The sequence below is a fragment of the Phacochoerus africanus genome, chromosome 4, assembly GCF_016906955.1.
Source record: "Phacochoerus africanus isolate WHEZ1 chromosome 4, ROS_Pafr_v1, whole genome shotgun sequence".
NCBI lineage: Eukaryota > Metazoa > Chordata > Mammalia > Artiodactyla > Suidae > Phacochoerus > Phacochoerus africanus.
The window spans coordinates 34,751,778-34,779,702 of NC_062547.1; the positions used below are offsets into that span (position 1 = coordinate 34,751,778).

General features: G+C 38.0%; 1 protein-coding gene across 3 annotated transcripts in view; it reads right to left on the bottom strand.

Annotated features, from left to right (window-relative positions):
• Window positions 1-27,678, bottom strand: part of BBOX1 (gamma-butyrobetaine hydroxylase 1) — a 68,678-nt gene extending 41,000 nt beyond the window's left edge. Inside the window, exons 1-4 of one of the 3 annotated variants that reach the window (XM_047776115.1) lie at window positions 27,479-27,678; window positions 26,898-27,125; window positions 20,878-21,131; window positions 18,267-18,381 (exon numbers count right to left, since the gene is read on the bottom strand). In XM_047776115.1, the coding sequence (XP_047632071.1) occupies window positions 18,267-18,381; window positions 20,878-21,096 (334 nt within the window). In that variant the 5' untranslated portion in view covers window positions 21,097-21,131; window positions 26,898-27,125; window positions 27,479-27,678. Of the gene's footprint in view, window positions 1-18,266; window positions 18,382-20,877; window positions 21,135-26,897; window positions 27,126-27,312; window positions 27,442-27,478 lie in introns of those variants that run through there. The other 2 variants (XM_047776116.1, XM_047776114.1) reach the window with 2 other exon arrangements.
• Between the last annotated feature and the right edge of the window lie 247 nt (window positions 27,679-27,925).

Genomic DNA, 27,925 nt, shown 5'->3' on the forward strand with positions numbered 1-27,925 from the left:
GTGTAGGTTGCAGACGCGGCTCGGATCCCGCGTTGCTGTGGCTCTGGCATAGGCCGGTGGCTGCAGCTCCGATTGGACCCCTAGCCTGGGAACCTCCATATGCCGCGGGAGCAGCCCAAGAAATAGCAAAAAAGACAAAAAATAAAATAAAATACAAAACAGAACACTAAGCATAAATGTAAGAACAGCACAACACTTCTTATCTTTCCAATGTACGAAAAAAAAAAAAAAAGAAAGAAAACAGCCTGGAATATTAGTATGGTTTAGAAGTCAGTATTATCAAATAGAACCTTCTGAGAAGATGGAAATATTCTGTATCTGCACCATCTAGTACCATAGTTACTAATGACATGTGGCTATTAATACTTGGCAGGTGGCTAGTGAACTGAGGAACTAAATTTTTTCCTTCATTTAATTAAATTTAAATAGCCACATGTAACTAGTACTGTAGGAAACAGGACATAAATAAAGGACATGGAGGTAAAGAGGCCGTTGTCTTGCCTCTGACCAGCTTGTTTCCTTGTCTTTTCTCTGATCCATCATCTCTTAATTTGTAAAATAACCATATTTATATTTACTTGCAAGTCATATGTTGACCATGAAATGACCTTATGCAAGGAGCCTGTTAGTGCCTGGCACAGAGTAGACTAATAATAATAACAATAATGAGGATGATGATGATGATATAATAGCTAATCGTTGCTGAATGCCTTCCAGGGGTCAGGCACAGTGCTAGGTGTTTTCTAGACTATTCTTTGAATATCCATAATAAATACACATGATAGATGCCTCAGTATTCCCATGTTACAGAGAAGGGAATATAGATCCAAGTCTTGTGCCTATTGATTTGCACAGTTAATGAGTCAAATCCAGGTGACTGATTTCAAAGTCTGCAGTTTCAGCAACTCCATAGAAAATAAACATTGACTGCCTTGAAATGCTGTTGTCAGGTATATTTTTAGGCCATGCGTCTGAAAGTCCACAGCTTATTCTGTCCCTTACAAAGGAAATCTACTAGATGAGAAAGAAAGCAGAGCAAGTTACAATTCGGAACACTTTGTCTGGACTTGTTCAAGCATGAGTGTTTAAAGATAAACCTTGGCTCCTAGTCAGGATTTTAAATGCAGAAGAAACTTTATGACTAGTTTTCATTGCACAAGTCTACAACAACATCGCTATTCACCTTTTGTGAAATGAACCAAGGCTTAAAAACTAGCTAGTTTCTTTTAAAAAAAAATTATAACAATATATTTCAGTGATCCCTGTCTATTTGGTTTAACTTAAGGCCATTATCACTTCCCAGAGAGTTTTAATGACTGTGTAGCAGGGAAACGTAATAAATAGAGATGGAAAAAAAAAAAACACAACAAAACAAAACAAAAAAAAACACTTTCACAAGATGTAAATATTTTAAAAACTTTGAGTTTGTATTTTGAGCACTTTGTAGACTCAACAAGGATCTGCTGAGGGCATATACTATATACATCTCTCTATCTATCTATCTATCTATGGCATATTTTAATGAATTTTTGTTTCTACATGAGTCATTTTCCCATTAAAGAATGACACACACACAAACATGCTCTCAAATACACGCACGATATCCTTTGTTTTAAAAATCAGAATAAGTCATATTCTTTCAATAAATATGTTACTCTTTACATGTGGAAAATTAACCATATTCACACAGTGACTCAATACAAAACCAGGCTATCAATACCACAGACAGCATAGTCTGTGCTATGAATGATTTCAAATTCATGGGAGTTTTACTATCAGGGGTTGGTTGCAGTACCTTTTAAGTTCTACAAAGTTTACAGTTTTCCAATTGTAGCTATCATTTTGACATGCCTTGTGAGGAACTCTGAAAAAATCAGTGACCGAGAGCCATAGCCCATCACAGAATCTGTGTCTTAATATAAGCCACTCATATACTTATGCCAAGTGTGACTGTGACTAGCCAGTTTCCATAACTTCCTCAATGTAAAATACTCTAACTTTAAATTACTCGGAGAAATAAACTACATCTTAACAAATCCCACCAAATAAGGTTATTCTATGATATCTGCACAGAAACTTTGGCATTGAAAAAGTAATTTAGAGGCATTTTCCTAGTCTCCCCCAACCATAAAACATAACTACTGGAGACCAAAAGAAAACATGCTGGACTAGAGTAAATCATTTGTCAGGTGAATACGTTAAAAGCAAATTTAAATTTCACACTTGGGGCTGGATACATAAACAGTATGGAAAATGACGGAATATTTAAGGCATGAACCACCCTTTCTAATTTAACTTATGGCCTGACTAATAAATACTTCCTTGAACATGTGCTTCACACATCATAAAATTTATGAACAGGCTACATGCTGGCTTTCAAGAAACCATTTGTACAAGGCTTCTTTTTCAGGGTTAAGCCTCACATTCCTGGATCCCGAGTTGTATTTCAAAAAAGGGAAAGACACAAAGAAGCTCTTCAGTGGAAGATTCATGAATGCAGCATGCAGGAGTGCCATGTGTTATTTCAGGAGTTTAAGACCTTCTGTCCACTGACATGGAGCTGTGCTGTTGACTCTGAAATCACTCATCGAATGTGCTAAGTATCAGTGGATCGAGTATTACATTTTCCTATAAATATCTGGCAGAGGCCCAGCCATAACCTAGATCTGACCCCCAGTGGAGGAAAGAGCTTCACTTCTTTTCTCTGTGCTAAGGACACCCTGCCCTCTTTGGAAACTTTTTTTTAACCTCTTGTCTAGTGAACTCAACATGCCTTTCAAGATTCTGGTCACTTGTGCTCTTTTTAAAAAATTTTAGTTCAAGTATAGTTGATTTATAATGTTGTACCAATTTCTGCTATACAGTATAGTGACCCACTCATATGTATATATACATTCTTTTTCTCATATTATCTTTCATCATGTTCTATCCCAAGAGATTAGATAGAGTTCCTTGTGCTGTACAGTAGGACTGAAAAATACACTAGAAGGAATCAACAGCAGATAATGGAGGCAGAAGAATGAAAAAGTGAGGTGGAAATGACTACCACAGAGAAAAATAAGGAAAAAAAGAATGAAAAAGACTGAGGAGAGTCTCAGAGACCTCTGGGACAACATTAAAAGTAACAATATTCCCATCAGAGGTGTTCCAGAAAGAGGAAAGTAAAAGGCCCAAAGAAAATGCTTGCGCTATATTTTTGACTGAGATCTTCCAGAAGCTGATCCTGAGATGAGGCATTGAATGCAAGCAATTTACTAAGGAGGTCTCCCCTGGAAGCACTAACAAGAGGTGGGGAAGTAAGATGGGAAGCAGGCCTCTGGAAGGTGTTTTAATGAATCTAGTACTTTTGCAGCTGGGGCTCAGCATTGCTGGACCTCATGGCCAGAGTGTAGACTGTACTTCAGGTGCAGAGTTCTCCCACTCGGGGCAAGAAGCTGAGATGCACAGGCCACCCATCCCTACCCCTTGTTGCTTGAGACCTGCTTCTGGTCTTTCGTTCCTGGGTCTTTCTAGCCTGCCCTGTGTGTTGCCAAGAATGCTCCCCCAGGCAGAGAGACAATCCTCCACCCCAGCCAGGAGAGTGGCAGTCTTATGATTGTAAGCTGCTGGCATGTATGGGAAGAAGGCTGAGGGGCTTGGGTAGAGCAGCACCAGCCTCTGCAGGATCTGCAGGACTGGGTTAGGTGACTGTCTTCTATGGTCCCCCCAGTGCCAATACACACCTCAGTCATGGTGCTCAGCACATTATGCTGAAAGGATCTTTCACTTATTCCACAATTTGTTGAAAGCCTGGCTATATGAACGAGATCTCCTTAGTGAATAAAAATAGATGTGGTTGCTCCCTGGTGGGGGACAAGGTAAATAAACCAGAAAGCTGAGAAATAAATACATAACAATAAACACTGTAACAAGAGCTATGAGTGTAGTAAATGAGATATATTGACAATCATTGGGATTGGGATAGAGAACCTATTTAGACATGGTAGTTAAGAAAAGTCTAACTGAAAAGACTGAAAGGATCCTATTTCATCCACATCCCAAGAGGTGACAGAAGCCAGTCACGCAAAGGACAGGGAGAGTGTCCAAGAAGGAAAGGCAGTAGGAAGGGAGTGATCTTGCAGCTTGTTGGAAGAACTCCAAGTCACTAAGGCTACAATCCATGAGACAGAGAGGTGGGTGTCACAGATGAGTGGAAAATTAAGCAAGTGACTCAGGTGGGCTTCATCTGGCTCTTCCACTAGATGATAAGCTCTTTTCAAGCTCCTGTCATTTATCTTTATTTTCTCACCACTGTTGCCCCTTATTCTTCCTCCCCCTGGTATATAGCCCAGGGCCGGCACCCAGGGGATCTTTAGAAAACTACCATGTTCTGTATCCTAAACAAAATATTTGCTTATTTCCAAATGAAGACTGGAAGCAACCCCTGGAAAAGGAGCCAATGTCTGAGCAAACTTGAGTATTTTAAAAGATGAAGAAAGCCATCAAATCTTTCCTCTGGGTGATAATCCCACCAAACTTGAAAACTCTCCCTGAGAATGTACAAAAGATGCTTCAAGTTTAAATTGCTTGAAAGAAGAGAAACACATTTTCGTTTTGAATTATTAGGTACTCAATAGATTATACAGGTTTGACAAGAATTACCATCTAGTTGGAAAAAAGAAGACCACATGAAATAATAAAGTAGCATGAAAGGGCAGCGTGTGATAAACACTTGAAAAAAGAGCTAACACTTACCAAGCACTTATAATTCCAGGTGCTCTTCTAAGCACTTTACATGGAATGATTCATGTACTCCTCAAAGTAACCCCGTAATAAGGTCCTATTATTGTTCCGGTTTTATAGGTGAGGAAACAAGATTTTAGGCAAGTTATGCAAATGGCAGTCAGAGCTGGGACACCCACATGAAAAACTAAACTCCAGATAATCAGGAAAAAAAGTTTTGCTGAAGGATAACAAGCACTAAAGGATGTCAAGAAGGAAGATTATTATCTCAGATTTCCTCAGAGAAAGGGCAAAGAGAAAATTCAGTTTTGCCCTCTGTCTGTGTTATGACTATCTCCTCTGACGTCCATGAAAACATTATACATACCCTCTTGATGGCTTTTAACTACCCAGCACATATCTCCCCACAGAGTCGCCCATATTGGTTCCAGACAGCTCAATTTGACACAGTCTTCTTCCCCATTCAGAGGCAGATTGCCCTCTGTCACCTTTTTTTCAGGCACTAATTCTGGCTCAAGAATCACACAGAACATGACAGTCTTGCAGATGTGTATAAAGACAGCCACTGTGCTAAGTTTTTCTTTCCAAGGCTAACTAACCTCTTTCTCACCCATACTTTTCATGTTTTATGGGTTCCCAAGCCCTGTCCTCCCCTCTGGACTCTCCCCTGGAAGATGCTTTCAAGTTTGCTAATGGTCATAACAGCATGGGTATCTGGAACCAGACATGATACTATAGGTGTGGTCTGCCCATGCCTGCATGGTGGGCTTGCTACTATATTTTTATTCATGTGGCCTAAATCTAATTAATCTTTTTTTGGCAGTCTCAACTCTGTTGACTCATATTAATTTTTAAGTCAACCAAAAAGTGTAAGAATTGTCCATCAGCCAAGTCTTCATTTCTGAAGCAACAGGACATTCACTGAGAATGTACCAGCACACACAGAGATGAGGATGCATGTCCAGTTAGATAGGGACTCTGTGTCAAAGCTCATAGCTCAAGATTTGAAAGTGGCAGATCTGGATTCAAATATGAATTCTGTTACTTTCTGTCTGCATCAGCTTCAGAAAGTGACATAAATCTCATTTCAGTTTCTTCATCTGGAAAATATAGGATGGAAATAACCTATAGGGCTCTTGGGATTTTTTTTCTTCTTTTTATGGCCACACCTGCAGCATATGTAAGTTCTCAGGCTAGGGGTGGAATTGGAGCCCTATCTGAGACTTATGCTGCAACTTGTGGCAATGCTGGATCCTTAACCCACTAAGTGAAGCCAGGGATCAAAACCACATCCTCACAGAGAAAATGTTGGGCCCTTAACCCACTGAGCCACAATGGGAACAACTTGTTGGGAAATATAAATGAGATGATATCTAGAAAAAGCTTGACATAGTGTACCTGATTAAATCTGCCCTTCAACCAGAGCAGCTGAATGTGGCTGGAGAAAAACATACTGCGATGACTGATTTTATTGCCTGCCCATTAATCTCTACTTAACGCTATCTTATACTCCCCTAGCTGACTGTTTCTCACATTCTCCATCCTAAAATTTCCCACACCTCCTCCTACTCATGCTCAGCCAATAGCTTTGCTTTCTATTTCAGTGAAAAATTGGAAGGACTCCTCTTGGGGTTCTTCCATATACCCCAATACCACATTGACCAGCTTGCCTCCATCCCTGACCTTATCACCATTTGATGTATTATAGATACATTCGTAAATTGAGTGATCTCTTTCTCTACCAAAATGTAAACGCTTTGGGATAGTCTTTCTCTGTTTTGTTGGTCACTGCATCACCAGCACCTAGAACAGCACCTGGTACATAGCTGACACTCATTAAGTATTTGCTGAATAAATTCTTTTAGCGCATGGTAAATGTTTGATAAATGTTATCTGTTACTAATATTAGTTATTTACCTAGATTCCAATTGTATGGTGGGGAAGACAGTCAATACACAAACGTTGACCCTTCAGTGCAATAATTACAGTGACACACAATGATAAGCTGGTAAAAATTTCTTCGAGCATATGGAAGAGGGCGAGTATGACAGAAAGGCCTTTAATAGAGCAGATACTCTTGTTAAATCTTGGCTCTGTTACTTCTTTGTCTCTTTGATTTTATGCTAGTTACTTAATTTCTCTCAGCCTCATTTTCCTCATGTGTAAATGGTTATGATAATGCTGGCTTTGTAAAGTTGTTGCTAGGATTAAATAGAGCAAAAATATCAAGCATTGAGCTCAGTGCCTGGCATATAACAATGCTTGAAAATTGTGAAGAAGGAAGATTGGTAAAGGAGTAGGGAGAGGAAAAGAGGGTGTATGATGTTGGTAGTTCACACAGAGGGTTGGAGGAGGTGGGGAGTGGTGAGATGTGAATGGATTCTGGATTATTTTGGTAATAGGGCTGGTAGATTTTTCTGGGCACGTTTATGGGCACATCGTACTCTAAGAGATAATGAGGAGTCTCGGATGGTCCTGTTGCCTGAGAGAAGGACCATGTAAGACCATCTGCTCCCATCAGAGACAATCTTTCCTCTAGTTTTCTATGATAAAAGTAAATCACTTTACAAATCTCCTTTTTGATTGTCCATCATACATTATGCTTGGTCAATTTATTTTGGGCTAGAAACTTCCATTCTGCCCCATTGAAGTTAGAGCTTAGAGACTCTGCTTTCTTCTTGGATGAGCGCATTGTTGTCTTTAGATAACTTCCCTCTATTTTGTTTATTGATAGAGTTTGTTTTTTATATGGTCATGAGCCTGGAATTTTTTTCATCCAAGTGTCTAGGTTCGTATACAAAATATATCTGCTGGGTGCTGGTATTTTCACCTGTAGTGATCCTGAATCTATCACTAGTGTGTAACCACTAGTAGATAACACACCATTCTACATCAGCATCAGCCAATTTTTACAGCCCTGGTTGGAATTTGGGTCATACGTTGGCCGTTTTTTTCACTGCCTTTCTTAGTTTTTTTTTTTGAAAGGAAACTATCCGTCATGTAGGTAAAATTTTGGCCCAGACTTCAAACCAATGTCTGAATGACTAAAATCCTTTTCATAGCAAGAATTCACCTGAGTCACTCTCATGTGTTTAATCAGGATTGTAACATGATTATTCTTCATGTAATGGGAACTCAAGTATGAGATGTGATCATGCCACAGTTTCTCCCTCCTCTTGTCTTTACCCACATGCTCTTTACTCTGCCTCTGCTGTATTCATGATTCTCTAGAGGAGGGAAAGTACCTAACAGGGTCTGAGCACACACAGGGTACCAGGCACTGAGTTCAAGCACAGTATTTACATTTTTCCATTTATTCTTTGCATTCTGAGGCTGAGAGGCATTGCCTCCTTTACATATGGAAAAAGTGAGAGTCAGATCATTTATGACACTAAGTCAAGGTCAAATTTGCAGAGCAGAGAGCCAAAGCCCCTCTGCTGACCCTGAAACCATTCTCTTTGCATAACATTGTGTTGTTTCACAGGAGAATGTATTCTTGGCACACTACACACTTTCACTTCCTCTCCTAGAAAAATTCAAACAAAAATCTCTGAGAAAAATGTATACTCTTCCACTGTGATACTACAGCCTTACATTTTAGTGATACTAGTGAAATCATGTCCATTTCCTGGGCACTTTCTTTCTAGTCTGTATTTTAGTTTGATTTAGGGATAAATACAAATATAGGGTGGAATTTTTGGTTAATGGACTTCACTGGGATGTGAGCTGGACCTTGCAGGATGAAGAGGTGAATTTTGGACAAACAGAAAGAATAGAATAAGGGATCTGGGAAACAAGAAGAGTTTGGCCCAAAGTAAGAATCCACATGCTTGAGGAGAGGGCTTTAGATGGTGGGATGATTAGAAACTTCCAGGGAAGACTTTGGACTTTACTGTGCCGCAGAGAAACACCAGAACTGGGGAAGAGAGATGATGGCCAGCAACAGGAAGATTACCTGCAGTTGTGCAAGCTGGGAGTATACAGAAAGGCTGTGTTATTTCACTGTTCAAGAGGATCAAGAAGCCTTTCAAGGCTCTTCTCTGTAGTTATTTACAACTGCTTTTAAAGGAACCTTGAGAAGATGAAGTGAATTGATAGGCAAAGTGCAGCATTGTTTTTCTCTCAACAGTAGGTACCATCTTTATCATGCAGATAAAGATTTGAGGGCATAGAAAGTTTAAGTGAATTGCTCAGGATCACAGACCAGGCAACAACTAGCATCAACAGCACTTTTAATTTCAGTGCTATGCTGCTCTTTTTATTAAGAGCGAAGTTACAGATTGAGAAAAATATAGAATTTTGAGAAGAATACAGTTAAGAGAATTCATCAAATGGAGTAGAGATTAAAAATAACTATATCTGATCACTTATGATAGAGCATGATGGAGGATAATGTGAGAAAAAGAATGTATATATGTATGTGTGACTGGGTCACCTTGCTGTACAGTAGAAAATTGACAGAACACTGTAAACCAACCATAATGGAAGAAATAAAAATCATTTAAAAATTACTTCTCTAATTTGCTTAGCTAGAAGTTAGGCAAATCCACAGATTGGGTAAACAGATTGGGCAACATCAAGATTCTTTTATAATCAATTTTTTTCCCTACAGGAATAGAAAAACTAAAAAAGGAATTAAAAATTATTATTATTTTTTTATGGGCACATTTGAAAGTTTGGGACAGGAATCTTAAAGAAGAAATTTAAGTATGATAATGATATTTACTACCCCAAAACTATAGTTGTTCTGCCATTTGAAAGAACAAAGTAGAACCAGAAGGGTGAAGTAATAGTTTTTTAATCAGTTATTATTATTATTATTATTATTATTATTATTAGGTTGGTGAGTCTCCTAATATGTAGGCACTAGCAAAAGTGGCAAGCTAAATTTACAATTTATGTGTAGGTTTGTTAAAAATGAAGCTAACATATAAAGCAATCCAAATTTGCTTCTTGAAACTGCTGCATTTTGGAATTTTCTAACTTTATAAACTTTAACTTTGCAGTCCAGTTGCCAATGTTATAAAACTTATTCCTGAGCTGCAAGCAAAAGTAAGACTTCTTTGTGAGAAATGAAAGTTTTTCACTCATTTTAGTCTGTTTGAAAAAAAATGGAAATAAAGGAAATAAATTTAGTTAACTTTAGAAAATTATTTTCCAAAAATTAAACAATTTAGCATATTTTCCTTAATTTTTGATGTGGTAAGCACACTGAAAAAATATGAAAAGGGATAGACGACTGTAGTATTTTTTTTCCTTAAAATAGACTTGCTTTAAGTTCGCAAAAACATCCTCAAACTTTTTCAAGGCTTTTAAAGATAGCAGCATTTTAAAGACACTAGCTTTTCAAAGTCCTGTTTTGCACTAACATTGGCTGATGCTATTGATCCTTTGTTTTATGAAATTGTTAAGTAATAAAAGGTGATTTAAAAAAGAATTTTTTTACCTAAAAAATTTAAAAAGTAATAGACATAGGAAGCACATGGTCCTTTTTTCCAGTATTTCTGTAATGGATACCCAGTTGTAAGACTTATCTTCAAGGATTTATCTGAGTATGTGAAGTGGTTGCTCAGCAGAAGTATGGATGGAGATAAGAAAAGGCAAAAGAAAGACGATCTGACCTACAGTTAACACGTGGAACCCAAACTAGGCAGCTGGAAATAACTCCAGATTTGGGGCATCTGTTGAGTACACAGCACCGCAGGGTACTTCTCAGGTTGTGGATTTCCCACTGTGGACTCACTGATAGGACAAGAGTGACCCCAGCCCATGAAGGGATGTTAGACCCTTTAGATATTATGCCCACATCTACCAAGTACAAGACAAAAATTGAGTGGGAGAGCAAATGATGTGTAATTCAGAAAAGAACAGAGCACATTGGAAGACATCACTATGGCACAGAGAAAAAGTGAAGTAAATTTTTTGAAAAAAAAAAAGAAAGAATTTTAATTAAGTCTTTCTTGAGAAGGGGATTAATTTGGGTCCGTGACATGGTGGCTTCATTGCTCTGATGCAGCTCTTTTAATAGAGATCTTCTGAAGCCATTCTGACCTGGCAGTTCTAATACAGTTGGAACATTTTATGCCAGACTGAAAAGAAAAACAACCTCCTAGTTCTTTTTATAACTACCAAGTAATATGTGAAACAAATACCTCACTCAGTCCCTGACTTGCACTGCAGATTCCCACCTCTGGGGGTTGAAGAATGCATGAAGAATGGGGCAAAGCTTAGAGACATGGGGAAACTATTACATGGGAGTTAGGCATATTTGATGTATATATCATTTGTTAATTAAAAAAATAGTGATTTTTGCTTTTTTTTAAACAAATTTCTGTAAAAATAGTCTATGTACCAAACCAATCTGTTCTTTGCACTATTACACAAATCTTCATCTTCAAAGAAATGCATGACCTTCTGCAGGAAAGGGGGAGCTCCATTTTCTTTGTTTGTGTTGTTTTGCTTTTTTGTTTGTTTTTTAACCATGTGCAAGGCACAGAGGACCCTTAAAGTTAGTTTTCACTCTCTCTGTGGCATGTTTCTTTTGGAAAAAAAAGGGAGTCAGAGCTGTAGGATGAAGTGTTGTAACCTGATAAAATAGGCAGCTGAAGTTTTCTCTGCTTTAGGAGGGGCATGTCAAAATGAGGGGAAATATTCTTTCCTGAATGTGCAATGTATTCAGTCCCTGGATTAGTGAGAAAATTGAGCAGACTCCTTCCACAGAACTAAGATTTTCTTCAAATCTCTATTTTCAATAACAAATATTGTTAATATCAGAGAATAACATAATATTTTAGTACCAATTCAAGGAGAGAGATAGGAAAACAAGCTGACACTGAATGTTACTAACAAGAATAAATACTTAGGTTCCTATACATAAAATCACACTATGTATTGATTTTTTTTCCTATTTTAGTTCTATCAATTCTATTTTGGGAGTTTTGCATCTCGAAGTTAGTCACAAAAAAATGAGTGTATATTTACATCAATTTCACATAAAAGCTAAAATATACCTGCATTAAAAAACCTTCATGTTTCTAATATTTTATTAAAGTCTTCAATTTCATATTTGGAAACATTCTCAAGATGGGCTTCAACAGTCTGATCTTAAGTTGATAGATATTAGAGAACAAGGCCAACAAACTCTTGTCCTCCAGGTCAATATATGTTTTTTCCTGAGTGCAAATTCTCCCCTATCCTCTCTGTTACTTCTATAGTTTTAATTCTTAATGTCTCTTACAGGATGATTTCTAGGCCATGCTATGGTTACTCTGCTCCTTGGTACTCTGCACAGAATCCATCCATCACAGGCGACCATGACCAAGACCCTTCTACAACACAGATCTGATCTCTTCAGCCTCTTCAGTAAGATAAGAACAAACCAAGATTCAAAGGGCTATGGAGTTCCCTGGTGGTCTAGAGGTTAAGGACCTGGCTTTGTCACTACTGTGGCTCTTGTCATTGCTGTGACACAGGTTCAAACCCTGGACTGGGAACTTCCACATGCCATGTGTGTGGCCAAAACGGGGGTGCTCTGGAGGAGTAAAGAATGCAACGAGAGAAAAAGGAAGCTAAAGAGACCTTTACAAACTTGTAGGCATTTGAGAAATTACATGCCTTTAATAAAAATCAGAAAGACACAACTCTGAAAATGTAAATCCATCCTGAAAAAGTAATCTTCTCCAACTTATGAAGAACTTAAACTCATTTCTCTCACCTTATAGGAAGAGGATCAGCCTAGAAAACAATGGAAGGGAAAATTCAGAGCTCTGTGCTGAGCCAACTTCCTTGCCTAAGGGATTAGGGCTGAGTTTCTTAGCAGGGCACTTAAGCTACTTCCTTCTTTGTTGCCTAATAATTTTATTTTTTATTGTTTTAAATTTTAGTGTAGTTGATTTACAATGTTGTGCTAATTTTTACTATACAACAAAGTGACCCAGTCATACATACACATTCCCTTTCTTAATAGTTATCTTCCAACACGGTCGATCTCAAGAGATTAGATATAGTTTCCTGTGCTGTACAGTAGGATCTCATTGCTTATCCCTTCTAAATGTAATACTTTGCATCTACTAACCCCAAACTCCCAGTCCATCCCACTCCGCCACTCCTCCTTGGCAACCACAAGTCTGTTTTTTGTCTATGAGTCTATTTCTGTTTTGTAGGTAGGTTCATTGGTACCATATTTTAGATTCCACATGTAAGTGATATCATAAGGTATATATTTCTCTTTCTGACTTACTTCACTTAGTATGAGAATCTCTAGTTGCACCCATTTTGCTGCAAATGGCACTATTTCATTCTTTTTCATGGCTGAGTCATATTCCACTGTATATATGTATCACATCTTAATCCATTCATCTATCGATGGACATTTACATTGCTTACATGTCTTGGCTATTGTGAATAGTGCTGCTATGAAAATAGGTGCTGCACCTGGGGCATATGGAAGTTCCCAGGCTAGGGGTCGAATCGGAGCTACAGCTGCTGGCCTATGCCACAGCTATAGCAACATGATATCCAAGCCACATTTGCGACCTACACCACAGCTCACAGCAATGCAGGATCCCCAACCCACTTAGTGAAGACAGGGATTGAATCTGTATCCTCATGGATACAAGTCAGGTTTGTTTCCACTGTGCCACAATGGGAACTCCACATGCATCTTTTTGAATGCAAGTCTTGTCTGGATATATGCCCAGGAGTGGGACTACTAGATCATATAATTCTGTATTTAGTGTTCTGAGGAACCTCCATACTATTTTCCAAGTGATTGTACCAATTTAGATTGCCACCAACCGTGAAGGAGGGTAACCTTTTCACTACACCCTGTCCAGCTTTTGTTATTTGTCGACATTTTAATGATGGCCATTCTGGCTGGTATGAGGTGGTACCTACCTGTAGTTTTGATTGGCATTTCTCTAATAATTAGCGATGTTGAGCATTCTTTCTTGTGCATACTAGCCACTCATATGTCTTTTTTGGAGAAATGTCTATTTAGGTTACCTGCACATTTTTTGATTGAGTTGTTTATTTTTTGTTGTTGAGTCATATGACTTGTTTGCATATTTTGGAAATTAAGCCCTATTTGGTTGCATTGCTTGCAACTGTTTTTCCCACTCTATAGGTTGTCTTTTCATTTTGTTTGTTTTCCTTTGCTGTGCAAAAGCTTGTAAGTTTGATTAGGTCCCATTTGTTTATTTTTATATTTACTTCTATTGCCTTGGGAGAGACCTAAGAAAACATCTGTACATTTTATGTCAGAGAATATTTTACTTATGTTCTTTTGTAGGAGTTTTATGGTGTCATGTTTTATGGTGTCTTGTCTTATGTTTAAGTCTTTAAGAGCCTCTTCAGCAAGTGCTGCTAGGAAAGATTAATTTATTGATCATAGTGTTTGGCTTTATTTCTGGGCTTATTTCTGGGCTCTCTCTTCTGTTCCATTGGTTCATATATCTGTTTTTGTACCAGTACTTCACTGTCTTGATGACTGTAGCTTTGTAATACTTATACCCATCCTTCTTAAACTTTTCCAAAAGGTTGAAGAAGGAACACACCCAAAGACATTCTATGAAGCCACCATCACCCTAATACCCAAACCAGAAAAGATACTACCAAAAAAAAAAAGTACAGGCCAATATCTTTGATGAATATACATACAAAAATTCTCAACAAAATTTTAGCCAACTGAATCCAACAACACATAAAAAAGATCATACACCACTCCTAAGTGGGATTCATTTCATGTTCACAAAGATAGCTCAACATATTTGAATCAACCAATGCCATATACCACATTAACAAAAGAAAAGTACAAAACCACGTGATCATCTCAATAGATGTAGAAAAAGCATTCGAAAAAATCCAATATCTATTCTAATAAAAAACTCTTACCAAAGTGGGTATAGAGGAAATATATCTCAACATTATAAAAGCCATTTATGACCCACAGCCAATATAATAATCAACAGAGAAAAGGTTCTATAATACTTCCTGCTAAAATCTGGAACAAGACAAGGATGCCTGCTCTCACCCACTGCTTTTATTCAACATAGTATTAGGAGTCCTAGCCACAGAAATCAGATAAAAAAATAAGTAAATTAAAAAAGAAAAGGTATCCAAACTGGAAGAGAAGAGGTAAAATTGTCACTATATGCAGCTGATATGATGCTGTATGTAGAAAACCCTAAAGACCCCACACAATAAATATTTGATCTGATCAAGAATTCAGGAAAGTATTAGGATACAAGATTAACATTCAGAAATCAATTACATTTCTGTATACTAACAATGAAATATTAGAAAAGGAACATTTAAAAAATGTTTTAAAATCACACCCACAAAACTTAAATACCTAGGAATAAACCTGACCACGGAGGTGAAAGAGTTATACACTGAGAACTACAAAACATTAATCAAGTAAATTAAAGATTCAAAGAAATGGAAAGATATATCATGCTCCTGGATCGGAAGCTTTAGTATTGTTAAACGGTCATACTACCCAAATCAATCTATAGATTTAACGTAATCCCTATCAAATTACCCATGACACTTTTCACAGAACTAGAACAAATAATCTAAAAACTTATATGGAATCCTAAAAGACCCAGAATTGCCATAGCAATTGTAAAGAAGAAAAACAAAGCAGGAGGCATAACTCTTTCAGAGTTGCCACATAATTTTAACTTCACTAATATTAAGCTAATTACAGTTTCCTAAACCTATCCTGCTCTTTTACACATCTCATCTCATCTACGTGCTCTTTCCTCCATTGTTTTCCTTACTTCCTATCTTTGTCTGACAAATGCATCTTTCAAAATCCAGCTCTGGTATTAGCTCTTACCTGAGTCCCATTTCCTCTTCTCTTCAGAGTCCTTTTGCATTATAATTAAACTTCTATGCCCACTTCCATGTCCTTAAAATAGTGTACTATACTTATTTGTTTCCATGGCTGGTGTCCCCTCCTAGACTTCATAAATCTTCTAGGGCAGAATTCATGTCTTTTTTTTTTTTTTGGTCTTTTTAGGGCTGCACTTAGAGCATATGGAGGTTCCCAGGCTAGGGGTTGAATTAGCGGTCGAATTGGAGCTGTAGCCACTGGCCTACACCACTGCCACAGCAGTAGCAATGCCAGATCCAAGCTGAGTCTGTGACCTAGACCAAAGCTCATGGTGACGCTGGATCCTTAACCCACTGAGAAAGGCCAGGGATTGAACCTGTGTTCTCATGGATACTAGTCAGATTTGTTTCTGCTGAGCCACTCCCATGTCTTTTTTAAACTTGATATTTCCTTACAGTTTTCCGCACAAAAGAAGTGCCTGGTGTATGTGGCAACAGAACAGAAATTTTTGAGGAAATGATTGTTATCTACGTCTTCTTTCCAGCTGTGACTGTCTCATGACAAGAGTTTTCTTCTGGCTAATGGTCTTTTCACTTTTGAGTTCAACATTCAGTGCCAAGGGATGATCAAGAAAAATGATTGCCCTATTTTAAAAGTCTTGCCTCACTCTAAGGAAAGAGCAGCAAGGAAAACATTGCCACCGAGGGCTAAAAACAAAATTCTTTCACAAATGTAACTGAGTTTGTTTACTTGTTCTGGAGTATGCATGTTTGAAAATACGCAATGGCAGGAAAATAAAGTGTCAAATTCTACGGGCAAAAAGCCACAGAAGCAATATTTCAAAAATGGTCCATTAATTTCTCCTTTAACCTACCAACTATACAGCTTGAGAATATATTTTAAAAATATGATCTTGTTTTAAACCAGTAAAATATTTTCCATTGTCTAAATAGCAGCTAGTTCTCCATATATTATTCATGATTGCAGTGTTACCAGTTTTTTCCACTGTTTAACTGAATGTAGTATCATTTCTATTCTGCTACTGCCTGATAGTACTGAGAAATGTAAGCTATAAAACTGCCCTCTTCAAGAAATATTAATGGAAGGGGTGGTCATATATTTTTACAATGCTTAAAAGCTTAAGCTGTAATAATAAGAAAGTTGGCTTTTTTTCCCTGAAATAATCAAAAGAAGAACTGAAAGGAAATTAAAGTAAAATCCAATGGGATTATAAAATTAGGGCAGAGTTAAGGAAAAATATTTTGAGTACCAGAAGAAATCTAAAATAAAAAAATAATAATACACTTGTGATACTGCTATTTGACCCAGACAGTTGGACTCAGTTATGCAACTAAGGACTCTAGCAACACACTTACTAGACGAAGGCAGGAAAAACATCTTTCCCCAGATACCCATCTGGATTCTACCAGCTTGCTGGATTAGATAAAGAGGAAAATGGATCCTGGTGGTTTAGACAGAAAGCACTCGAGCAAAACTTTGTCAGTTGTCAGAATGTGAGTTTAAGAGACTGGAGAAGCTAGGTCTTTACAAGACTGGTCTATCCTTGAATAGGAAGAGGACCACATCACACCCTATTGAAAACCATGGGCCAAGGTGAAGGTGTGGGGTTCAAGCTGGCCAATGAATAACATCTCCGCACCCAATGAACTGTTGCAAGTCTAGCATTGAAAACCAATGAGAGTTACCATACATGTTTGAGAACTTCGGATTTGAACAGAGTCAGGTAAAACCTTTCTCTTGGTCTATGATCCAGAGTTCCCAGGAGAAGTATGTTACAAAATTCTATAAGGATGATCAGTTGCCCAAAGGGACAGTGGTCCAATATGTCTGGTTAAGCATGGAAAGGAATGTTCAGAGAAACTTGCCTTGTTAGTGTGTTTGTAGAAGTCAAGTTTCTAGTAAGTGTGTTTGCAGAATTTGCCTTTGACCCACATCATCTTAAGACACAAATCTTCAAAATATACAGACAGAATAGCATTAACATGTTCCACTTCTCCCCAGTACCTCTGTTTGAACTGTACCATTGTCTATCTCCAAAAAGTCCTCTTTGAAAAAAAAAATTTCCACCTGTATTAAGTATTTATTTTTTCTCTCAGGTCAAGAGTAAAGTCTTCTTTTTCAACCAAATCCATCTATTGGAGATTTTTCTGAATGTTTCTGTGGTCACAGATTCCCTGGAGACTAATATAGATTCTTCCCAAGCCAATCTGCTGTGTGCAAGCCTGTGTGGCACACATACTCATTTGCACACTTAAGACTGTGTGTATCATTTCATGGAATTCATGGATCACATAATTTTATCTATGGATACCAGGTTAGGAATTTCTGCCATGTTGATTTTGTGTTGTTCTAGCCTTAGATAACATTGTTAAGAAGGGCAAGTCTGCCCATGGTTCTTGCTGCCCTTTTGCAGTGAACACTTACAGAGTGTCTGTGGTGTGCCAGTTTTCCTATTTGATGACAAAGATTCAAATTTGCTGCCTTCCTTTTATGTCTTTTTAGAAAGTCTAGAACTGTTATAGGTTTCTTTGCACTTCTACCCACATACTATGTGTTGGTAAATCATTAAACATTCTACATAAATTACAATAACATTTTAACCAAAGCACAAGGAATGGAATTTGCTTCCAAGCAAATTTTTTACTATACATGTTTTAAAAGACATTGAAAAACATAGAAAGGTTACCTGGCAAAAACAATTGTCTTTGGAGTTTTTCTCTGGCCTCCTGTGAAAAGCATCTTTTCTTCAGCCAATCAGCTTCAAATTCACTATAATGGTCATTTGGCCATGTGATATGAACCTTATAACACAGAAAGCAAATAACATGCATATGTGTATTATGCTTTTGCATACTTTGGTTCTTTGCTCTTGCTCTGCTTCTGAGCATTATTTTAGGTAATCATGGAATCCAATTAGCCCTCAAAACTTCCGCCCTTTTAAATCTGATGTACTCATAGGCATAGAATAAGATTTTGGAAAGCAAGGAAACTGAAAGTCAAACAGATACACATGAGGTCTGAGGCCCCTTAACTACCACCTAAGAAAGAAAACCTGGCTAGATCTGAAGTTCTTGTCCTATATTCTTAAAACCTGTGGTCCCCACACTTCCTGGAATGATTTAAAGATTCCTGCCAAGAGTATCAGAAATAGTAAGGATGATAGTAATGATGATGATGAGGCAGATAATAATAGTAAGAACACTGTTTCGAGTGTACCCTGTACAATGAGTATGGTAAACATAACCCACTGAGTCCTCAGAAACTCAAGGGAGAAGATACAATTCAAATGCACATTTTTTTAGGTGAGGAAGGTAAGAGTAAATAACATTTCTAGAGGTCCATAGCTAGCAAGCAGTGAACCCTGGAAATAGAGTCCTTGAATCAAGATGAAGGTGGGAGAGGAGGACCTCGCTGGTCACACTCACTTTCCTGATAACTACTCTAGCAAATTGGGAAGATAGGAACTGAATGGAGGCCGCATCTAGTTTGCGGCATTAAGAGCTATATTTTCAGATTTTCTCAGGTCAGTCACCCAAAGCAATAGAAATTAGAGCAAAAATAAACCCATGGGACCTAATGAAACTGAAAAGCTTTTGCACAGCAAAGGAAACCCAAAAGAAAACAAAAAGACAACTTACAGAATGGGAGAAAATAGTTTCAAATGATGCAATGGACAAGGGCTTAATCTCTAGAATATACAAGCAACTTATACAACTCAACAGCAAAAAAGCCAACCACCCAATGGAAAAATGGGCAAAAGACCTGAATAGACTGTTCTCCAAGGAAGATATACAGATGGCCAACAAGCACATGAACAAATGCTCAACATCGCTGATTATAAGAGAAATGCAAATCAAAACTACCATGAGATACCACCTCACACCAATCAGAATGGCCATCATTCATAAGTCCACAAATAACAAGTGCTAGAGGGGGTATGGAGAAAAGGGAACCCTCCTGCACTGTTGGTGGGAATGTAAACTGGTACAGCCACTATGGAGAACAGTTTGGAGATACCTTAGAAAGCTATACATAGAACTTCCATATGACCCCGCAATCCTACTCCTGGGTATATATCCAGACAAAACTCTCCTTAAAAGAGACACATGCTCCCTCATGTTCATTGCAGCACTATTCACAACAGCCAGGACATGGAAACAACCCAAATGTCCATCAAGAGATGATTGGATTCGGAAGAAGTGGTATATATACACAATGGAATACTACTCAGCCATAAAAAAGAATGACATAATGCCATTTGCAGCAACATGAATGGAACTAGAGACTCTCATACTGAGTGAAGTAAGTCAGAAAGAAAAAGACAAATACCATATGATATCACTCATATCTAGAATCTAATATCCAGCACAAATGAACCTTTCCACAGAAAAGAAGATCATGGACTTGGAAAATAGACTTGTGGCTGCCTGATGGGAGAGGGAGGGAGTGGGAGGGATCGGGAGCTTGGGGTTATCAGATACAACTTAGAATAGACTTACAAGGAGATCCTGCTGAGTAGCATAGAGAACTTTGTCTAGATACTTATATTGCAACAGAACAAAGGGTGGGGAAAAAAAAGGTATACATGTAAGGATAACTTGATCCCCTTTTGCACAGTGGGGAAAAAAAAAAAAAGAGCTATATTTTCAGGAGATCTGGAAAACACCTTGCCCATCTATTCACTTATTAGACTAAAAATCTTAATCAATGTAAGTTTTTTTTGGTGCAGGATGTATGCCAGGAACTACAGTAAATATTTTTAGCTGTAATCTCTCAGTGAATCCTCACACTATCTCTAGGGACAAATTTTGTTAGTACTCTTACTTTAAAGATGAGTAAACTGAGGCCCAGAGCCATTCCTTTAGAAATAGTTTGATTGTCTTTAAGGCTGCGCCTACTAATGGAATAATGAGCCGCACTGTACATTTTATTAACAATAACAGTAGTAATAAAAATACTAATAATAATAGTAGATTCCATTTAGTGAGTATGCTGACCTAGCACCAAGCACAGTGCAAGCATGGCAATACATTATTTATATATGTATATATGTACACACACACATGTACACACAAAATTATATATAATATTTTTTTGGCTGTGCCTGCCAGGGATTGAACCCACGGCACAGCAGTGACCCATGCCACAACAGTGACAACACTGTCTCCTTGACCCGCTGTGCCACCAGGGAACTCTTTTATATGATTAAATAAAATATAATTCACTACTTAAATTATTGGAGACTAGTCCTTTATTTAAGTTGGGAGAGAAGGGAGAGATAATTTAGTGATAATTACCTTGTTTCTGTCAAATGTCAAGCCTTTGATGCCAATGTTCACATCAAGAGCTTCGAGGAGAAGTTTCCGTGCTTTTGCAGAATCCAGGTAGCAGTCAGGACACTGACAGTTGTCCCTCAGCCACACAGCAGGGAAGAGAGACTTTGTACCATCCTGCCAGAGGACTTGCATCAGATGAGCCCCATCCAGTGCTTCTGCATTTTGGATGGAACAGTGCATGTTTCTGGTCGTTGGGGTTAAATCTTGTCCGTTACCTGCTATGACAAATCAGTGTTAAAAGAAATCTCCAGCAGATCAGCTCTGAAAATGACAATTCAAATGGACTCTGGCTTCTGCTATTCATTTGAGTTTAATCTATCAATGCTGGGACCTTTGCTCTGATGAGAGTATTTCATGTGCTCTAAACAGAAACACAGTAACTAAAAGTAAACAAGATAAGCACACTGAGTCAGGATCCAGATGAAAAGAATTCCTTGTTTTTCTTATAGCAATTTTAGATAATAAGTTCAGAACTAATGATACATGCACTTTTATAATGATGTTTGCATCAAAGCTCTGGAATTTTTTTAAGGGAGAAAAAAATACTCCACAAATTGAAAGTGTAACAATCATACCTGTGCTATTTTAACTGATGCCCAAGTACACAAGTGCCAGCCAAACCAAATATTTTCTGTAGTTCAAACTCCATACTTTCAAATCTCTGTTCCTTGGTTCATTTTACTGTTGCTCGAAATGATCTTTCACAAACTTTTCTTCTCATAAGCCACCTATCTGTATCCAGATGATTGGGCAAATAGAGGCTTAAATAAGCAAGGAGTTTATGTTTCTTGTGTAAAAAGAAGTCCTAATAGGACTGTCCAGTACTGCTAATGTGATTTTTACAGAACCTGGGGAGCCCAGGCTACTTGTAGATTGTATTTTTCTATTTGTTGCCTCATGTTTGCAAAATGACTGCTCCATCACTAACACCACATCAACATTCCAGGGAGGAAGAAAGGAAAAGGGAAGACATCATGTGACAGCTAAATCTACATAATTTTAAGCACTTCCCCATCCAGCAACTTATAAATATATTTCATTGGCCAGAATTATATCATATACTCTAACCTTAGCTACAAGGTAAGCTAGGAAATATAGCTGTTTACTGGTTACATGCTTGCTCTGCAGAAATCATTGTAGTTTTGGTGAGGAAGGAAAATAAGATGGAGTCAATATGCATTCAGCAGCATTGGTCACATCCTTTAAGAATTATTCATATAGATATCTTTTTAAAAGAGGTATCTTGGAGCCTCTTGGATGACTATCAATAGCACTTGAGCCCAGCCTTTCTTAATTTTTGTTTGCTTTCACAGTTATCTCTCCTTTTTTTGAGGTCTGGAACTTCATGGTGATCTTTTCTGGCTCAGTGGGCATAGAAGATATTTAATATATATTTCAATGATAACTTTAGTTTTACATATGAGGAAAATGAGAACTATTTTGTATTTAAGATTGTATCTACTGTAGTAAAAGCAGGACTTATATAGCTTGATAAAGGATAGGCAAACTACTGCCTGTGGACTAGATATGGCCTATAGCCTGTTTTTATATGGCCCATGAGATAAGAATAGTTTTTACATTTTTAGAAAGTTTGAAAAAATAAAACAAGAAAATGTGACAGAGAATGCGTAGAGCCTGCAAAGCTGAAAAATATACTATCTGCCCTTTTACAGAAAATATTTGCCAACCTCTGAGTTAGATTAAATAATAATTACATTTATACTTTTTGTCCTTATGTGTACCATGCTATTTAAGGATCTAGTGGTGTTACCCCAGATTAACTGGAACCACCACTGTTCAATGAAAAATCTATTGCAATTACCCAAGTTATATCAGAATATAGATGATACCACCTTAAGTTCTCCAAGGAAGTAAGAAAATTAAGGGAAAAAAAATCCCTTATGTTTATTTTTATCATCAAACATCTATGTGTTTTGGTGTATAGTCTAAACTCAACTCATTATCAATAAGGTGTTCATTAATGAACTCGAGAATGTTTGGTTGAAAGGATTTTTATAAAACTTGAAACTTCATATATTGATTCTTTTTTTTGTTTGTTTGTTATTTCCCAAGTACAATTTTTTTTTTTTTTACTGTACAGCATGGTGACCCAGTTACAACATACATGTACACATTCTATTTTCACACATTTTCACACTCCATCATAAGTGACTAGACATAGTTCCCAGCATTACATTGATTCTTAATGGATATGTTGTTTGAAGAGCACATCTTCTACCACAATAAATGCTGTTCTGTGCTTAATGATGGCACCACACCAAGCCCACTTAGCGATCACACCTACACATGTATCTGTACTCAACAAACACTAATTACACCCCAACCTGACTTTTTAAGCTTTCTGTGTCTCTCTTTTTTATCTTTTGTTCCTTCATCTACTAGCAGATTTGAACTCAAGAAGGAAAGTGCTTTCCCATGTAGCAGGGGAACCCTGGACTCTTCCCTCCAGGCCTCCTCGCCAAGTGGATGTTCTGAGGAGAGGAGGGTGGCTGCTGGAGGCTGCCAGAGGCTCCTGGGAGGATGTGGAAGAACTGGAACGACCTGTGTGTTGCTGAAGTTAAATTGTTTGGGTATCTATGAAGGAAATTGGTAGGTTATTTCTAGGCTTCACAACCCCTTTCTCAACTTGATGACTAATGTGAATGGTCATCCAAACAAAAGCAGGGCATAATGGGAAAATAGTTCCCCTCTTTAACTTTTCTTCATTTATTTAAAGCTGTATTGGGGCAAATGGGATGAAGATTAAAAAGGGGGAAAAAAAAACCCATTAAGGATCATCAGTATTTGAAAACAAATTCTTTCTGAAAATGTATAGGCTTGTACACGAGTGTAATTTGTTGAACTCTGTTTTTCAATTTGACTTTTTAAAATTGAGCTCTATTGAAGCATAATAATCATTTAGTTATTTGATAAACTATTGAGTTTCTAAAGAAAAGAAAAATGTGATGTTCTTAGCTATATATATCTATATATATTTTTCCTTAGTGGGACTTTTTGCCCTTTTTTGCTGAATTAAAGAAGTCCTATAAAATGAAAATGTTTATTTTACACTTACTCTTGTCATTCCCAATTATAATTTAGTTTATGAAATATCAGATTGATTTCAGTGGGAGGAAGTAGTTTTACCTCTCCTGAAAAACAGACCTTGGGTTGGGATTGAAGGGGATTCCTACTTAATAGGATGGATTTCTTTTAGTTTCATCCCATCACTTGATGTGTGTGTGTTGTTGTGGTTTCCTTCCTGTTTAACTCACTGCATTTTTCCCTTTCAAGCTTTTGGAGGTTTGTTTGGGATTTTTTGTTTGTTTTTTTACACAACTAAATTGTTTTAGAGATTATTTTATTTAGCCATAGGTGTGATTTTTGTCTTTAAAATGTTGTAGGTCAGCAGCTGTGGCTCCAATTGGACCCCTAGCCTGGGAACCTCTATATGCTGTGGGTGTGGCCCTAAAAAAAAAAAGACAAAAAAAGACAAAAAAAAGAAAATAAAATGTTATAAACTCAAACTTTGCCAGGTGGTTTGGAAAATCAAGAAAGTAGTTCCGAAAGTTATTTTATACACTGATCTTGGAAACTTAGAACTAGGACTCTCAGAGCCAGAAAGAAACAACTTTCAATATCACTGGCTTCAGTGGCCTCACCTGCTATGTAAGAGAAATGGAAACTCAGAGATGCTCAGTGTGATTTTCTGAGCACATACGGCTGGCCAGTGGGAGAGTTCCCCCCAAAACCTGGATTTGTCTGTCCAGTGCGCACATATAAAGTGAACAACTTCTAGTTCTAATTCAAGAGAGGGAAAAAATGCTTCAAGTGCTAATTACAACTAATTTGAATCACAGGTTTTGAATAGCCTTCATAGTTACTATTTATAAAATTAAAATTCATGGAAATTAATAATATAGACCTGAGAAGTCTGATTCATCTATAAGAGTATTTATCACCCTCTCAAAGAAAAGGCTGTCGTTTTAAAATTTTTTTTCTTGCTTTTTTAGGGCCATACCTGCAGCGTATGGAAGTTCCTAGGCTGGAGATGCAATCAGAGCTACAGCTGTCAGCTTACACAACAGCCACAGCAATGTGGGTTCTAAGCAGCATCTGTGACCTACACCACAGCTCACAACAACTCCTGATCCTTAACTCATTGAGTGAGGCTAAGGATCAAATCCACCTCCTCATGGATGTTTGTGAGATTCACTTCCACTGCGCCACAATGGGAATTCCCTTGAGTATTTTTTAATGGAAGACAAGACAGAGTGGTCTCATGTTTTCAAATACCAGTATCTATTACTTTCTATCTTCTCTTTCTTAGGTAAGTCATCAGACCTGCTTTCCTATATCAGGATTCTCTGTTTGACCTCCTGCTTTTAGGTGTTAGTATTTAAAAAATGATCAAAATGCAGGAAACATGCAAATTGTATGGGCGTGTGTAGGTACCAAGCCTTACCTTTAGCATTTTTTATGTTTTAACTGTTCTACTGATGCTTTGTGTTGGATAAACCTTATTTAGTCCTTCACAAAACCCTGAGATCCATGCCATCACTTCCATTTTACAGATGAACTTGAGCTTCAGAGGTAAAGAAGCTAGCTTGAAAGAAGAAAAATAGAAATCTTGACCACGATACAGGACTATCTCATGGAGAACCTATGGCTGAATAATTTTCCAGGCAATAACTTCAATTTACTAAAATGTACTGTATTAAAATAGCAGCTAAATCTCAAGATGATTGGTTGTTAGTTGACCTCACCATCCGACATTTCATCATTGAAAGGAGAGGACAGGAAGAAGTTTTCCAGACATTACACCATAAAGGCTTAAAATATTATTATTCTTTTATATACCAGCCTTTAAATCATAAAATTCAATTTCCACTTGGTAAAGTATAGGTTAATCTGACTTTATTTGCAGTGTATGAACCGTGGGGCTTGAATACATACACGCTCTATGCCTTACACTTGCTACCTAATTCCCTTCAACTTTTAAAAGTTGTTGGAGTTATTTCCTAACTTGATTTAATAAATGGCTGAGTTACTTAATAATTCACGAATATACTTTCAGGGGAATAATGAATTCTATGAAGCAAAATTAGTAAAACCAGTCCATTCTCTTGAGTAGCTTTACCCTTCTTCCTGATTGCTTGTTTAAAGTATCACACTATGTGCAAACACTTCCCTCCTGAATTATAAAAAGGAAAAATTTAGCTTCGCTCTCTTGGAATTACTCCATTCAGATCAAAACGAAAATTATCAAGGCATTTTGTTTACCAACGTAAGGCAGAGTACTGGGTCTAGATTTTAAGAAGGCTTCTCAATCTTTGAACAGGAACATATACTTGTTATCAGAAATCCTATAGTTTTAAACAAAATCGCTTCAAAAATACCTGTCCTATGTCTTCTTGTGCTATATTCAGGAAGAAAATAGTTGAAAAGGGGCACAATAATCTTAATTGACCAGTATTCTAAAAAAAAGCATGCAACATTCAGTTTGGGGGGTTAATAAAGGGCCAAGGTATGGTTTGCAGTCATTTTCTTTGGGCTGAGTTGTGGATTGTTCAGTGAACATTTCCAAAATCCACCCATAACCCTCCCTCCCCCATCCCCCAGTCTACTTTTTAGACAGTATCTTCTCTGTCCCCTCTGTTTGCGTCCTGGATCAGCTTCGAGATTGCAAAGTAATTTGACTACTAGACTAAGCCAAACATAATTGGGAAAGGGAAGCTGCCAAGAAGCAATCAGATCCACTGCATTCCAAAACCAAGTCTATTCCAAATGCCTGATGGACCATCCCCATCCCAGCCCACATGGCTGTGAGATCCATATGACTGGATTTCCAATTGGATGTTCCCCTCCTCCACACCCCCATCCATAGACGTGAATCCACAAGTCCTTCAAATAAGGAAATGCTGAGCCAAATCATACCTGTTTTCAGACGTGCCTAAGGCGCCCAACCATGCCAAACTTACCTAGAAAAGAAAACGTCAGCTTTGATCTTCAATGTCCTCTGGGCAGGGACCCTCCTGGTATCCGTAACCTCCCAGATAGATGTGCCCCCAGTTTCCCTAGGTCTAATGTAGTGCTCCGACTTGGAAGCCTTTCTTTCGTTTCCTGGCAGCTCCACTGCTCTCTGCCCCCAGACACAGCTGAGGTTTGCAAATGAGGAGGGATGTCCCAATTTGAAGGTGCAGCAACTCCTGAGGGGAGGTTGAAGGTTAAAAAAGAAAAAAGACGAAAAACAACATAAAGAGCACTTATGGCCTAGAGGAGAAGCAGTTAGAGAAAATACTTTAACTCTAGTACTAGTGCCCGAAACCACAAAACCCCAGGCAGGACTCGGCACTCCCTTAGAATCTTTTCTGGTAAAAGGAAAGTAGTTCTCACCTGCCTTATCTCCTGCCCCTGAGCCAGTAGCAGCAACAGAAGCAAGAGAAGGAACATGGTTATTCCTGTCCCACCTGTTCACTGTTACAGCTTTATTGTTGCAAAACTCACTTGGAGAAAAGTAATTGAGATGCACGTTTAACAGGGAGGAGCTACCAGCTCCCACCTGAGCAGAATTGAGGTGGTATCTACTTGTCCAAGGGATATTCCAGGTTAGCCTCTTTGGAGGGAGCTTGACTAGTTTTTAGGGGTGACAGGAATGTTGGGATGGGTCCCTGGAAATGACATCCTCATTTCTCTGCTGCTTTGGCTGTTGTGAACAGTAGCGAGAGCCTGGGGCTTCTCTGAAGGCACCTGGTTGCTCAGTGACTTGACTCCCAATACACAGCCCTTACAGCAAAGAAAGGGAACGGCAAGGGTGGGCAGTGTGCCATGGGCCCAGAGCCTGGCTGCCAAGCATTCAGCTGGGGCATGCCCAGAGCAGTGGGAGGGCTGATGGCAAGTCTCAAGTCCTAGTTCTTAACAAGGTCCAGATTCCACTCAAAGAAAGTCTGCAGGTGGCAACTAAAGTTCAGGAAAGAGACCCATGATCCCTCTGCCCTCCTCCCACCCA